The 16,727-nt window shown below is 31.3% G+C and overlaps 1 protein-coding gene across 1 annotated transcript in view; it reads right to left on the reverse strand.

Moving 5' to 3' along the window:
- Window positions 1-2,630: 2,630 nt before the first annotated feature.
- Window positions 2,631-16,727, reverse strand: part of LOC106473060 (exocyst complex component 5-like) — a 30,615-nt gene continuing 16,518 nt past the window's right edge. The window contains exons 9-17 of the mRNA XM_013933739.2: window positions 15,898-16,104; window positions 13,675-13,837; window positions 13,184-13,292; window positions 11,693-11,816; window positions 10,693-10,779; window positions 6,882-6,990; window positions 6,332-6,488; window positions 3,453-3,613; window positions 2,631-2,949 (exon numbers count right to left, since the gene is read on the reverse strand). Of these exons, the coding sequence (XP_013789193.1) occupies window positions 2,863-2,949; window positions 3,453-3,613; window positions 6,332-6,488; window positions 6,882-6,990; window positions 10,693-10,779; window positions 11,693-11,816; window positions 13,184-13,292; window positions 13,675-13,837; window positions 15,898-16,104 (1,204 nt within the window). The 3' untranslated portion in view covers window positions 2,631-2,862. The remainder of the gene's footprint in view (window positions 2,950-3,452; window positions 3,614-6,331; window positions 6,489-6,881; window positions 6,991-10,692; window positions 10,780-11,692; window positions 11,817-13,183; window positions 13,293-13,674; window positions 13,838-15,897; window positions 16,105-16,727) is intronic.

Below are 16,727 nucleotides of genomic sequence, written 5' to 3' on the forward strand. Positions count from 1 at the left end.
GTATTGTTACATTTAAATGTGACGAATGTATATATAGATTGGTTATCCAAACACTCAAAGATATAAGGACTTAAAAATAAAGCTATATATATATAGTTCGTTTGCTTATAGCTAGTAGGGCCTACATAGGTAATGTGTTAAATATTAGGTTTTTAAGCCTGTCCAAAGAAATAGTTTAAAAAATGAGATAAAGATTTAACTATACCAAGAGTTAGTTTACCAGCTTTGCTAAATGAAACTGAAAAACATTATACATGTTTGTTTTCCAGTCATGAAACTACATGAGAAGTCGTTACTATTAATAAAACAGTTTAATAATTAACTACAATATCAGTTTAAAGCAAACGTCTTTTTGTTATGGAGTTTCAGTCTTTCACATTTATAATCGCTTTGCTTACTTACGTGCTTATTTTGTACTTTTAATATACTTGTAAAACCAAGACACCTAAGAACCCGGTAAACAAGAGGATTATATAAAAATCAAGGGCACTACAGAAGTGGATCACTCTCTGATAGCATAAACAGAAACACTTGGTCATTTTTTGATGGTTGTGGCTATTTATCCAGTAGCTGGGTACCAAATGACAGTTTGGCTATTTTTGAATTAAGAGTTTGGCTATTTGCTCAGCAGCTATTTTTGAATTAAGAGTTTGGTTATTTGCAGGACAGATTGAAGAATTATATGAGTAATGATGTTATCTTATTGAATAAAAATTATATATTTAATATTGGCTGATTTCGAGTTGGCTTAGCTCTACCATTAATACAAATTGGTGCACATCTCAAGCCTAACAAAAAACGAGATTTTCCTTAGCCCATAATGAATGCCATGCTTAAAACGAAACCCATTAATAAAAGAAAATGGAAGCAAAAATGATCGAAAGGTATATTTATTTTACATCGATCTCATTCTACATATGATGGTGGTGGTTCTAAATTTGTAGTTCATGGGCTTTCTTCTAGTGGTTCATTGAAAGGTTGCATAATTACAGAAAGGAAGCAACGGCTTAGTGTTGTAGTATTGGACAGTGCAATATGTTTGCTACACTTTTATGTAATGTGTAAATCTTTTGGAATTTCTGTTGCATGCCACAAAAACTGCAATCTGAGAATGTTACATAATTTAATGGAAGTTCTCCTATCGACGTTGGTCTTTTGCCATTGATACAAAAGGCCATATCTACGACCTCTATCGAGCCACAGGTTCATGGAGAAGTACAGTTAGGAATTTTCTGGACTACTGTGTTCTACACTAAACTTGAAGTTTGTTGTACAGAAAATATAGATAACTGTGGGAGGATTTATATAGGGATCCCAGGTTGTTATTGACCAGTGGGCTTCAATCTCTCCACTGGATAATGTCACTTGTGGTAAGGAAGTGCCTGTGGTGAATGAAGTATGCCAATTGGAATCATTTCCTCGTCAGGAAAGACAACGCTCACCTAGTGGGGTAAACATTCATCACCTGGAATAGAAAAGAGCCTCTCAGAGATGTAAAAAAAGCTATTTGTGTAGAGCTAGCTCACGAGTTTTTACCACCTCGTTATTCTGTTGATTGAAAGTAGGACAAAAAAAGTCTCCTTGAGAAGCTAATTCCAGTAAGGATATTTATTTTGTTCTATTAGTATTAATTCGGTTTAAAGTTTACCATTAGATTTTTGAACATGAAAAAAACCTAAACTACCTGCAAATATTAATGCTGCAAGTTAGTAATTAGTGACATAATTATTAAATTCTTATACAAAATTAATATCAGTCTAGGAAACATCATTTTCATTCTTTCTCTGCATCTCCTCAAATAAAACTAATCTACTTGCATCAATCTATAAGTTAAAATACAATTAATAACAACGCTTGCATCTTAACATTTAAGTATCACTAAAACAAGATGTAACTGAAAAATCAAGGCTATGATTGGTAGAGTTTTGTGACAAAAATCAAGGCTATGATTGGTAGAGTTTTGTGACAAAAATCAAGGCTATGATTGGTAGAGCTTTGTGACAAACATCAAGGCTATGATTGGTAGAGCTTTGTGACAAAAATCAAGGCTATGATTGGTAGAGCTTTGTGACAGACATTTTCTTTGTATCCTAACACCAAGTTTATTTTTTTAATATTTGAAGTTTGCACACTTGTCATATCATTGATATCTGTGAAAGAAGGGAAAAATATGGATGTTTCTGTTATATTTATTTTTTCTATATAACAATACATGCAATTCGGGCAATGATGACATAAAGAAATATATATTTACATACACACATGTACATACATCTGTGACTGCTTGAATTTTTGTTTATTGAAAATCAAATCAAAAGAGCATGAAACAGTTGAGAACTGTATTTTTACTCTATAAATATTTATAATAAAAACATCAGCTTTCATAAAGTTGCTGTAGCTTATTCACCTTTTGTTTTAAAAATAAGGTATTTGATATTTATTATTTTGTCAACTTTCTTTTAAATATGCATAATGAAGATAAAATCTGAAATGCTAACCACTAGGCTACACCCAGCCCTCAAAAGTTGTAAACAAATGAAACAGTACTTATACAAATGTTACTTGTAGAATACCAATCAATGTAATTTATAAAGTTTGTAGACAACTGAAGACAGAGATTGTGAGCAATCTAAAACAGGAACTTGCATTTATTGTTTTTTTTTTCAAGAACAGAGCTTCAAAGGACTCTCAAAGCTATACCAAAAGCTTGTAAGAGTGACATTTTGAAAACAGGTCTTAGGTCTATCTCAGTTATATCATATAATATCACATGTATAAATGAATCGCATGAGTACTGAATAAAAATACAGAACAGTTATATATCTGATACTGTTTATTTCAGTAAATGTACACAATATAAGTTCACTTGAACTGATTCACAAGTTTTGCCGTTTTGTAATCTGCTCGCAATTGAACAAAGTTCAATAACACTGCCCTCTCCAGACCAGCCTGAAAATAAAAATACAGAACATTGGTAAATCATATGTTTGAATATACAAGCACATTAGGATATGTTACAATGCTAACCTTCGTGTCTAGATTATACCTAGTTCTTCTTTACTCGTGCTTCAACTGAAGCCATACTTGAAAACTTCCCTCTTAAAGGTCTCTGGTAGTGTAGAAATTTCATGAAAGGACCTTTATCTTTCAATTACTTCCACAGTTATGTAGTTCAAGTTAAACTCAACTTTATGTATGTAAGAAGCAAGAAAAGCTAACATATGTACAATCAATGATGATAAATGGTGAATGCCACTTCAAATATCATTTTAACTGCATATCAATACTAGGTATATTATTTTTTTAAGCTACGTATTTCCATAAAAATTATATGAATCCTTAAAGTTAAGTCAAAATTACAGGATTCTCATGTCATTTGTTTTCTGCAACCAGAAGTAATAAAAACATTATAAAGTAACAATGATCAAGATTTGTTTATTCTATCAACTTACCAGCTGATCTCCAGTGCACACTTGTTTCAAGTTATCTGGTACAACTACTAATAAATTACAGAGGGCATGAAGTGTGTCAAAAAGGGAATTAAGAAGAGGAACTCGGAACTCCTTGATACATCGTCGGTACTCGTTGACATCACAGATAACTACCATGGCTCCTGCATTCAACCCACAAGAAGTTAAAAAAAATAGTTATAACAAATCTATACGTTAATAAAAATATTTAAGTTCTAAGTTTTAAATTTATTCAAATTTATTTGAGCTATTCCATATAGAAAACAGGAGGCTAAACAAAACACCAGTATAAATGTACAAATCAGCTTTAGAATATGAAAATCCATAGTGCAAATCTACGCTCTGCAGTGAGATATTAGTATTAGCTGCTGCACAGTAATGCTTTGTCAAAGCTTTAGACCAATACCTTCACTTACTCCGTATGCGTCAAAAACTTTGTATTGTTACTTTCACCTGCATCATATACATCAAAACTTTACTTTCATCTGCCTCGTGCATATTCTAACTTTAAAATGTTTCTGTCATCGACCCACAGGTACATCAAAACGTTAACATCATTACCTCATGTTATATCAAAATTTTAGCCCATTATCTTCACCTGTCCCAAGCCTCATGTACATCCTAACTTTACAGTGTTATCTACTTATCTTCACCTGCCCCACATATGTTAAAACTTCACATCATTACCTACATCTACCTCACATCTAATGCTTCATGTTAATATTATGTCAAGAATTCACATTTTAATACTTGCAATAAATGACTCGATAACACCAGATTGTTGTTTTTCTTTAACTGGACACTCAATGTTTCACTTAACGGCTTCTTCAGAAGCATTCCACTAAAACACAAACCATAACTAGAACACTCCTGGAGATGCTGTAAAGCGAAACATTGAGTGTCCAATTAAAGAAAAACAACAATTTGGTGAAATAAGGTTGTTTATTTCTAGTACTAAAATGTCTTCTATACACCAATATGCAATACAAAAATTAAATAGCAAAATTTCACGTTGTTACCTTCACTTGCTGTATGTCAAACTTTATGCTGTTACATTAAACTGCTTTAATGGCTTTCCAACCAATAAAACCAAAGTGTAAACAATAAAATCAATAATCCTAATGATTCGTTTATTTGACAATACATACAATTAGACTGATGATATTTTCCATTTCAATGCTGCGTGCTGTACAGCCTGCGATGAGATCTTTTGCAATATATCAAAACTCATCAGGTCAGTTCCACATATAGCAAGCAAAGCCTCAGACAAAACACTTTATATTAATCATTTATGAAATAATTATTATTGTATGGAACACATTACATTGGCACATTATGATCTACAGATCAGCGGTTTGTGTAACAAATCTTTCAGTCTCATTGTGGTGTAATGTCACACAAACCACTAATATATATATGTCATGCTTTGCTAGCTTAGGTTGTAATAAACCACAATAAGTGATAAGCTTAATCATTCATTAAAAATGTGTAAATAAAATGTTTAACATTTTAGTCATCTCATAAGCATGCCATACCTTCTTTAATCTTTTCCAAATTTTAATTAATTTCTCAGCAAAATTTATATAGATATATATATTTCAAGAATAATTCTTTTCAATTTTGAAAAACTGCATTAACTTGGAAATATTTCTAGATTTTTCTCTAACAACAAAAGTGTATTTTAAATTCCAAGCTATTTCTAATTTGATTACTCACAGAAAGATAGGCTAAGAAATTAGTTTTTTTTCATTTATTAATGTTTATGTTAACTCTAAATTCTCTTCATTTTTTATCTTTATTGAAAATTCTTTTTTTCAACGGTGCATGATTGAGCTTCTTATTGCTGTAATTTCCTTACAATTTCCTGATTGGTCACAAATTAGAACTATTTCTTAAATATTTGTTTCTTTGTTGAATTTCAAGCAAACTACTTGAGAGCTAGTAGTCTCTAATTTTGAAGTTATAGACTAGAGGGAAGGCATATAGTCAACATCGCCAACTCTTGACCTATTCTTTACCAATGAAAAGTGAGATTGATCATCTATTATACTGCCCCTAAGGCTGAAAGGGTGAGCATTTTTAGTGGCTTAATTTAAACCTATGACCCATATATGGCAAATCAAGTGCCCTAACCACTAGGCCATGCCAGGCCTATTTTCTTAAGTACTTTTAATTAATTTGCCTAAAAGCTCCAAAAAAATTTTGGTCTAAGTACAATTTTTGTTGTATTAAATTATTCAAACATCTATGATTCTTAATACCAAATCACAGCTGACTTTTCAAGTGATGTTACAGTATTTTATTTTATTATTCTCTGTAATAAACACAGCAGTCACCATAGCTTATCATACCTAGTCAGTTGTTTTGTTGTACTAGTTTATTATTGAACTACATTCAACGAGTATTAACCTTCTTAACAGGTTCGCTACCACATAATAAATTAAGTATAGAAAAAAAATCAAACATTCAAGAGGTGCCAAAAGTCACAGTGTCCAAAAATCACATGCCACAAAAGAAATTTGGCTTTGAAACGTAACTGTCTGTAACCCACTGGTGTGTCACGTGGTCCATAACTAAAAGTTGTTAGTGACCCTCTGATGGGGCACATGGCAGCAAATGTGTTAATAAACTAAATCAACATGCACCTGTAATAGACCTTTTGAAGTTCATTACTTTGTTTTATCTACATTGGCAGAAAGTTGTGTCATTAGTATTTAGAGTTTGTACCCGAGGTGTTTCGAATCATCACTAAATGAAATTGGTGAAAAGTTATTCCACAATTAACGGTAGAATTAAAGCTCATGATAAAGAGTTTATGTTCATCTAACTTTATAGTGGAATAGTTTAGAGCTATTACTAACCTACAGAGTTATACTGGAATTGCTGTAAATGCTCATAAATTGCTCGATGAAATCTAGTTCCGAGTTCCGTCAAAGTGCTTTCAACATTCTTTCCATCCAAACTATCTCGAACTTTCTCAACATATTGGCCAATGAATTTTACCACTTTCATACATGCCTAAAAAAAAAGAAAAATATGAAATTAATGAATTATCAAAAACAAATGACAAGTTTTAAAACAATTTCAAATATGAACATCATTTCATCCTATTAGTAACTGCTGTTTGAACTTGTTCTTATAAAAAAAAAAAAATTAAAGGCTTGAACATTTCAAAATACTTTGCAAATGCACGTTAATTTTTAATGAAACAAATACACTGTATCCCTAAATTTAAGCTGTTTTTAATGGTATGTAAAACTAAATATTTTTCTATTTGTATATCATCATTACTAATAAGCTTGTAAATTATGTTGCTATACCTGCCATACAAATTGAATAATTTTATCACCAATGAAATTTTTCAAGAAATGGAACAAAAGGTTGATAATGTAATAAAACTACAGTCCTCACTGGTGTTGCCATGGCAATAACCATATCTTCTGACTCTGGCCTGAAATCAGTTTTCTTCTGTTCTGACTGAAGTATTAATCGTACCCAGCCCACTAAAGCTGAGATTGATCTATCACAAAAGAAAAAAAAATATATATATATATATTTGTATTCATGTATTAATATCTACAATATCACCTTCCACTTTCAAAGTCTTGGTACATAAATGATTACGCTTTACGCAGCTTTAACCACATGAACAATAAATAGTTTTATGAGAGAAAGTGAATGTAAAAAAGGAATACAAACACCGTTTGTGTATATGCAAGTCAAAACAGGTTTAGCATCAAATTAATATCAATCAAAGTGTTATTAAAATATCACTTTGAGATTCCATCACTACTCTGTTATGTAAATAAATTAAAGTGTTCTTTTTATAGAAAATAAATCTTTAAGAGACCAAATTTTTTAATATAAGAAACATTAAAAATTTAATAAACATACTTTTCAAAAATGTTTATTGGTGACTGCTTTTGTTTAATATATTTCATAGTATTTTTACCAGAGCACTGATACATTATTGTGGATCCAAACAAGTGATGTGCATATTGTATTGTAATCACTAAATCTTAATTAACCCAGGCTTAAGGTTACCATCTGTCAACAAAGACACCTTATGGCAAACACTAGGTTAGAACTGCTTTTACCATTATTTTCTCTGAAACCTTTATCTAAACCACGATTTATTGCTTGTCAACATCTTTACAATTTTCTGAGACAAAGTTCAAGTGAATATGTTAGATTATGTTATATGGATTTTTAGTAAGAATGGTGTTTATTTGTTTTTATTTTCAACATTGTTACACTGAAGAAATACAAAGTGTTCATCTTTGCCACTAATTATTATTTATCTATATAAATATAATAATATTATCTGTTGTATGTCCATGTAACTACTTCACAGGGTGTGGATGGATTTTCACCAAAATTGATATGGAGGATCATTAGGTTCCATGGTACATACAAATTGTATGTAGTACAGTTGAGATGAGTACAGTTCTTCACCCATAGAGGGTACAGCAGACGACTAAATAACAATATAGAAATACTTGCTTCTTCCAGTATCACAGAAGCAGTACATACTGATGAGACTATAATAGATGACTAAATGATAATACTATAGATCCATTAAGGTCGTTGGTACATACAGGGGTACATACAAATTTTCAGTTTTGCATTTTGCCATTTTTGATTCACATTTTTTTACCACTACTTTGTTCCCTGTAGATGGATCTTCACCAAATTAGGTATGGAGGTTCATTGGGTACATGGGGAGATGTATACAATTTTTCAGTTTTGCGTTTTGTGGTTTTTTATGGGTGTTTTTCACCACTACCTCACCTCCTCTGGATGGATCTTCAACAAATTTGGTATTGAGGTTCATTGGGTTCATGAAGAGATACATGCAAATTTGCAGTTTCACATTTTGTGTTTTGCAGATTTTAAGGCGTTCTTGCATTATTTACAATTACATATAAGGGAAGCAACTTTTCATATCCTAAGATAACCTTTCATTAATCAAGAATTTACACAACTTCCGTTCAGGGGACAGGTACTACAGCTAGTTTTGAATAAACTTATTATATAAATGTTGAATTAATTAGGTTTTTTTGCTATTGCAGGAATATCTTTAGCCTCAAGTCTAGCATCCTCAATTTCGTTTTGAATTTCTCGTAAGTGTGTCATGTAAACACTGCTTTTTTCTGTTTTACTCTGACTAGGCAACATCAATGTGGCATATTTATAAGAAATTTCTCTCTTCAACTGCTGCTGCTGATTCCAGAGATTTTAAGTAGAGATAACAAAATGGTGTTAGTTACCAAGCAAGCAGCCAGCGTATTCTTGGTTACTTATTAAAATGTGGCTTGTATATGAGATGGTCAGATATTATTACTGTGGCTTGTATATGAGATGGTCAGATAATATTACTGTGGCTTGTATATGAGATGGTCAGATATTATTACTGTGGTTTGTATATGAGATGGTCAGATATTATTACTGTGGCTTGTATATGAGATGGTCAGATATTATTACTGTGGTTTGTATATGAGATGGTCAGATATTATTACTGTGGTTTGTATATGAGATGGTCAGATATTATTACTGTGGCTTGTATATGAGATGGTCAGATACTATTACTGTGGTTTGTATATGAGATGGTCAGATATTATTACTGTGGTTTGTATATGAGATGGTCAGATATTATTACTGTGGCTTGTATATGAGATGGTCAGATATTATTACTGCATGCTGAGTTATTTGATTGTTTTATGTTTACTAAAAGGGTAACATGGTTTATATATAACTGTTTACTAATACAAGAGATATGTGCTGCTGTGCAAAGCCTAGCCGGGTGCTATTCAGATATGGACAAAGATAGGTTCACCAAAGAATTGCTTCCATTCTGTCATGAAGTCAAGGCAAGATAAACAGTCCAAAAGATTTGCTCTGAGAACTTTGATCTTTACATCTTCACTACGTGTTTCCAAATATTCATATTGCTTTGTGAGTGTATGTATTTGTGCCTGTGACTAACTGCTCAGGTGAGAGATCATTCTCCGTGATGGCCAGGATAAAATACCTTCTTCAAGCTTAGCTCTGCCAAGTATCACAAGGGTGTGATGTGATATCCTTCCAAGAGGATGTCAGAAAGTTTGCTGTCCAAAAAAGCTGTTTAACATACTAAAGCATGAAAATTCAAGTAGTCTCTGTTTTAAACAAAGACACCTATATGCAGTTACTGTAAAGTTAAACCATTGTTTTGGACTTTGTCATGTTTACAGCTAATCACAGAGCAATACTCAGAATAAACAAATATATCAATAGGTATGTGCAAGGTCAGCGTATTTTACTCTATTTACCCCACTCCCGAGATTCATGGCAAGTACAAGGGGTACCATGCTTCAGGACCCCCCAAAGGCCTTAATACGGCCCCAGATTCCATGAGCTTAGTTCTAGGCCTATCAGAAGTAGTACATATTAAGATATGAATATACAGAACTAGTAGTAACTTGTTTTCATTAGTTCAATTTTTAGTTTATTTATTTAGGCACTGTGGACACATTGGTCTAGAAATGTGGTTTAAAAAAAATTCGAGAGCCAGAAGCTTCAGTAGTAACTGTCATTTTCTTTACAGACATCATTGTTAGTTCCCTTATCCTGTAACATAATTCTATTCTGTGGCTTTTTCCTGTCCAGAATTCCTGAAACTAAATTCTACAGGCAGTTTTAATTTACACTGAGTAAACAAAATGACTTCTGTTTCCTATATAATTTTCAGAAAATCACTTAACAGCTTTCGTAGTTGTGTGAAAAAAAATAAGATTCCATACCTACCATGATTCTAACTTTCATTTTCAGGGGAATGTATCCCTTGCACTTAATAGGGAAAGGGGAGAAAGAATACTAAGCACGTGCCTTTAGTTGATCTGTTTATAAATTGTCTAATCTTTTCTACTGAATTAAGAGAAATTCTGCATTTTTTTTTCTCTCGTTGTGATATTCTAATGTTTTCCTGAGGACTTGAGTGGTAAGGTAAAACATATTTCTTGCAAATAATGATAAAAATAGGTTTAATAATAAGGAATTTTGGTTTTTACGTTTAATTTGGTTTGCTTAATGACTTAAAATGTCAAAATATAGTATGTGAAATATATGAAATTTACAAAATAGCAATCAGAAATATGCTATAGTTTTCTATCAAAAATCCTGAGGTCAGGTAAAAATAAATCAATATGAAAGTTTAACAGCCATGTTAACTGTGAAAACTAACCTTTCCAAGCCATTATGCAATTTCAGTTCCATCTGTTCCATCTGATCTTTTTTTCTCTGCAAACAAATACCATGCTTTGGAGTGGACCTTAAAAGAATAATTACCAAAGGTCAAGGATAAAAAAAATCTAAGATCAAATTTGTTATTAATCTCTGAGAAAGTTATGCTAATAGTTGAACAGTAACATTACAATTATCAATTTAGTGCAGTATGTGTTGGTACTCATTACATTTGTTATACAGTTTAAAGTAAATTTCTAAATTTTTGGAGAGAAATTTTCTTATTTTAATAACTAGTCATATAAAAACTCTTAAAAGAAGAAAAAATTAATACACACACACACACACACATATATATATATATGTATTTATTGTAATTATTTGGGTCAAATAACAAGTTCAGTGGTAGAATACTTAAGTATTATGTTAATGAAAACATAATCAAGAACAAAACGAAATGGTAAATACTTACTTTACAGAGAAAAATCTGGACCTTTTATCAAAACACTATATTTCTTTCATTGCTAATTTTAATAAAAATGATATTCTGCAAGCAGTTATTTTTTCTTCAAAGAATTTTTCAGACATTGTCCAAGAACCTAGCTAGCATAAGTTTCCCAAGGAATCTGTTATTTCATTTTAATTTTGTAATAAAATTAACACTTGTAGTTTTTTTTAATGATAAACATGAATAGACAAAACAAAAATACTTCCACCCAATTTTAAGAAAGTCTTATTTTAAAATGCATTGTTTGTTTGTAATTAAGCAGAAAGCTACACAATGGGCTATCTGTGCTCTGCCCACCACGGGTATCAAAACCTGGATTCTAGTGTTGTAAGTCCGCAGACATGCTGCTGTGCCACTGGGGGCGATTTAAGATGTATTAAAGGTTTCGAAAATTTTACCCTCACATATTTTGAAACAGAGTGATAAACTCTTCATTTCTCAAACTAGGCTCAATTTTTATCTTGAACTATAAAATATCCTAACTAATACATACACAACAAGAGGAACAACTGAGTCAATAAACTGTTTTTCCAGCAAATGACAAATTGCATTACACTGACGCACCAAGTCAAAAAAGTAGATTTCTGGCGGGCTCTTTGGTTCTGATAGTGGAATTCCTATATATTAAAAGACAAATAGTTGACAGAGAAAAACAAAGTCAGAATGTGTTAGAAATATCAAAGACAACCATTTATTACATGATTACTTTCTTTGAAAGAAAAAAATTCATGTAATCTACTACTTATACCACCGATTTTAATATCAAATATTATAAAAAATTACTTATTGTGATAAGAAAATGGTTTTAAAATTTGCAGTTAATACTTTAAAACAATCTTTAGACTCATTGTGTACTCTATAAAAAAATGTCTAATCTGAAAAATGTCAGATTATATATATATTTTTATCTATAATTTTAAATTCAATGATTTGTCATTGTCACTTTGAATATAACTGTCTGGTGTACACACATAAGTTTAATAAAATGACACCTACCATACTTTTTAAATTGTTAAGTAAAGTTTAAAATTATTCTCACTATTCTAACCATATGACATATATAAGTAAGTAACTGATCACTTAAACAAGGTTATTATATAGTTAGTTGCCTTGCTCTGATGTCCATAACTCAAAACTAATTATCAGTTTTGATAAACTAATGAGATGAAGTACTGGTTATAACTGTCACCAGGGATTGCTGATTGGGAAGTTTTAAGTAACCACCACTGAGAACCACTATTGCTTGTATTCATGAGAGAATATGATACACAAGTAAATAATACAATCTGATTTCCAGTACTTGCACTTGAGGTCATTTGTATCTTTCAGGACTGTAGCAAGTTAATCACAATGTACCAATAATTTTAGATGGACCCATAGCTAACAATCAGTAAGAGTGAAATTTGAAAACTATGCTGGTCATCTGTGTTGAAAACTTTTACTTATTACTTGATCTCTACGAGCATGTCCCAGTATCTTACATGATAACTGTTTCATTCAAAACTTCTTACCAATCCTATCTGGTAAACTATTATCAGGTTCTGATAGGCTTCCTTTCTTATTCATTTGCAGATTTCATGTCAATAGGATCTTAAATGTTCTCACTTTCAGATATAACCTCTTAGGAGCCGTTTCATAAGAGGATGAATTGTTTCTTGTTTAATACTGGTTCTTTATAGTTCTAGATATACAAAGTTCACTACCACCATCTTCTGATTACAATAATTTTAGGCAATGGAATTCCCTTTCTCATTAGTTCACCTACCAACTATTATTACTCTCCGACGGTTAATTTTAAAGTTATGAACTTCAGAATAGGTCAAATGATTTTATAATAACCTTGTATAAGAAATGTAGCAGAGTTTCTTTTCCTTGGGATGTTGTATTTTCTGTTTGGAAGTCCAAACAGATTACTAATTTATTTATACTCTACCAGTGAAGTGTTTTATTACTGACCAACCAGGGATTATTTCACATTACTTACCTTGTAGCCCCAACTCCAAGGCATAATCAATGTGTTCCACACACAAATACTGTAGAAGAATATCAAATATTTGTACTGCATTCGCTGGTAAGTCCGACTGACGTGAGAGCTAGTAAAAAAAGAAAAGAGAGAGAGAGAGACAACCAACTTCTTGAAATTAATCTGAAATCACCCTGCAAATTTTAGATTGCAGCTGAAAGAATTATACAGTAATGCTCTCATGAATCAAACAGTAGTATCATAAGTAAAACTACAACCAATAATCTACCAATTGATTTCAACAAAACCAAACTAATATTTAAATTAACTATTTTGTTTATGCAGTGAAACTTTCAGAAAGGCAAAAAATGTCCAATTAAAAAACGTTTATGCAATGTTTCTTCAAAATTTAAAGTTCCGATACTATGTTATTTATTTACATTTCACACACAAAATTGAAGTATCTGTAAAAACTTTAAGAATGATTCAAAAACTTTATAAAGTTTACTTACAGTCTGACATCTCTGTAAAGCTATTTTGGTCTCTTGTAAAAGGTTAATAGCCACTTCTTCAGATAAAAAGGTTTCACCTCCGAAGTTTTCAATAGCAGGTCCAAAGTTGATATTTGCTCGGCTACCAATCTTTGCCTGGATGTCACGACGAAGTTCATGAATTCTAGTAAGATATGGATCCTAATTGTATCATTACTGTTTTAGCTTTCTTTCATGATTAAGTATGATGCAAGTGAAACTAAACTTTCTTCATATTAACCCTCTCATCACAGACATATTTTTCTGCACATCACGAGGTTTTAGTAAGTTGCATTCAAAATTTAATTAAACTCTTTTTTTATCATGGTATATCAGTAAATATAATGTAAAAACATAGCTAATAATCCATATTTTAATAGTACATAAGTTAAGTTCTTACTTTTTTAAGGCAATATAAAAAATAAATCTAGAATTTTTCCTAGTATGAGAATTGTGACATTGGCTCTCTAGACATCCCCTCTTCTTCAACATATTTACCACCTCTCCAAGAAGTATGAAATTTAATGCAAATTACTCATCATAATATCGTCATCATTCAGGCAAAGTATAATTTTCATAACCTTCAATCTTGTTTGGTTACAGAGCCATGTTTGTTTGTAGTTAAGCACAAAGCTACACAATGGGCTATCGAAACCCGGTTTCTACAGACATATCGCTGTGCCACAGAGCCATGAAAAGGACAATCAGACCACTCTTGCTATGCCCACGTCACATCCTCTCTTTCAGAAATTGCCAATACTTCTCTCTGATGTTTGATATTATGTTATTTACCAATATTATATTATAACCAATAGAAAGCCAAGGTTTCATCTATCAAATGTTGTATTACATTCCATTGATTTCTGTAAAGATAACTGTCAAATTCTCTGTTAGTTCAAGCTTGATTCACACAGCAAACACATCAACAAGCTTAGATGTAGTTTTAATGGCTCTTGTCACATAGTCTGAAGGCCAGAAAAACTGTGATAGTTATGGAAAAGTTCATGCATTTTGAACGTTATTATTATGTGTTCTTTGATGCATTATTTAATTAAGCAAAAAATTATGGTTAAGTGACATTGACAGCAAAAAAAAAGGAAAACCCAAATAATTACTTTTTCCTTATTTTTCACGTGTATTCTTTATTTATTATTATTATAAAAGCAACTATAATGTAAAAATAAGAAACTTTTTACATTAGTTAAGGTTAGATTAGGTAAAATAAGTAATAATATAAAATTTTATCATGAGTTACTCTCTCGAGTAGCTCATGCATAATGCAGTTCGATAGCGTAATGTGAGCTACACATTCGGCAAGTGATTTACAACTTATAATAGCCTGATTAGTAGTTAAACAGGGCTCAAAGGGCAATAAAACTTTAGTATAAATAAAATGTATAATGTTAAGAAAAATGTGGTAATTTAAATTTATTTTGATTTTTATGGGGGGGGGGACAAGGTCAGTCAAATTTATCCACCTTGTATAAAGTTAGGATAGAGAAAATAACACATAAAATATAAAGTTTTACTGAGAAAAACGTTAGAAATTTATTTAGGAGGTTTCAGAGATTAGGCAAATAAAATTTGAGATTTTTGAGACGAAGAAAGGTATTTTTAATCTTAATGTGGAAATCACTTAACACTTGCACTAGTATATAGAAATACAAATCTTTAGTAAAAATACTTCATTAAAAAATCTGATTTTATGTGCACAAAAGACTTGTAATGTTTAATAAAGTCTGCCAAATGCTGTGAAGATACACAAAGTGTATTAAAAGTTATAGCATGGAAACTATAACAAGTAAAAAATGGTTACGAGGTTGGTTGATTCAACCAACTTCATAGCAAGAGAGTTAACAGACAGGAATAAATGCTTATAAATCACATAGTTCAGTGACAAAAACAGTTTGGAAATATGCTTAACTAGGGTAAAAAATTGACATTCATTATTGTTCTTATTTCTTCACCTCTGGAAAAAAGTCAGTTATTGACAATATAAAATCAAGTACCTATGGTCTATAAACATATTTCCTGTACTTAAAAGGTGCAAAGGGTAATCCATGTACTGGAAAATGTCAGGTAAATTTTTATTTCATTTTATGAACAGATGTAGTGCTATGAAAGATATTACTATACAGTTATAAAATGAATTTTGTTTTATCTTTTCGATCATTACTATCAGAAAATAAGGAGAATGGAACTTACCCCCCAGAAGGAATATGTTTCTTTTGATGATTTTTAGAATCATAATATCTTTGAAGGATGGCTGCAGACTTGTCTTTCAAAGAGCGAGCCTCTACACTAACATACGTATCAAGGTATCTAGCAAATATGTTCTTGGTCAGTTTGTTCAGAAATGCTGAATCGTTACCCATTTTGTAAATTGAAAGGTCGTTAGAAAGCTTCATGGTTCTAAAAGTTCAAGAAAACAATGGTTAATGGTTCTATGCCAAAACATTAATATTCATATAATTAAGTATCAGTGTCTAGAAACATTTAACAGTTTTGAATAAAGAACAAAGTAATTTTTATTAATTATCCTGCTGTTGTTTTTATTATTGAATTTTGCACAAAGCTACTCAAGAACTATTAGCACTAGTCATTTCTAATTTTGAAGGTGAAAGAATAGAGGAAATACAGCTAGTAAACACCACTCACTGCCATCTCATGGGCTTATCTAATCAATTAGAAGGATCTGACTATCAATATTATAATACACCCATGGTGCTAAAGTGTGGAGACAACTTTTTGTTTTTGGCAGTAAAGGGGTGCAAACCTTAGATCCACAGTCTGGTGTACTAACCACAGGGATGCACTCAGCCAATTATTAACCATAAGGGTTAAGTCTTCATCAGACATTATTTCAATGATAAGAAAGTTTTGGTTACTAAAGAACATTAATAAACATTAAGTTTTAAATTTTAGTTTCCTTTATCTCACTATCAACATAAAATAAATCATCAAGAAAATTCTGGAAAAGTTCTAGAATTATTAAAGTTAGGGAAAAAAAATTGCAACACAGTAAAAAATGTTAA

This window comes from Limulus polyphemus, unplaced genomic scaffold (genome assembly GCF_000517525.1).
Source record: "Limulus polyphemus unplaced genomic scaffold, Limulus_polyphemus-2.1.2 Scaffold5853, whole genome shotgun sequence".
NCBI lineage: Eukaryota > Metazoa > Arthropoda > Merostomata > Xiphosura > Limulidae > Limulus > Limulus polyphemus.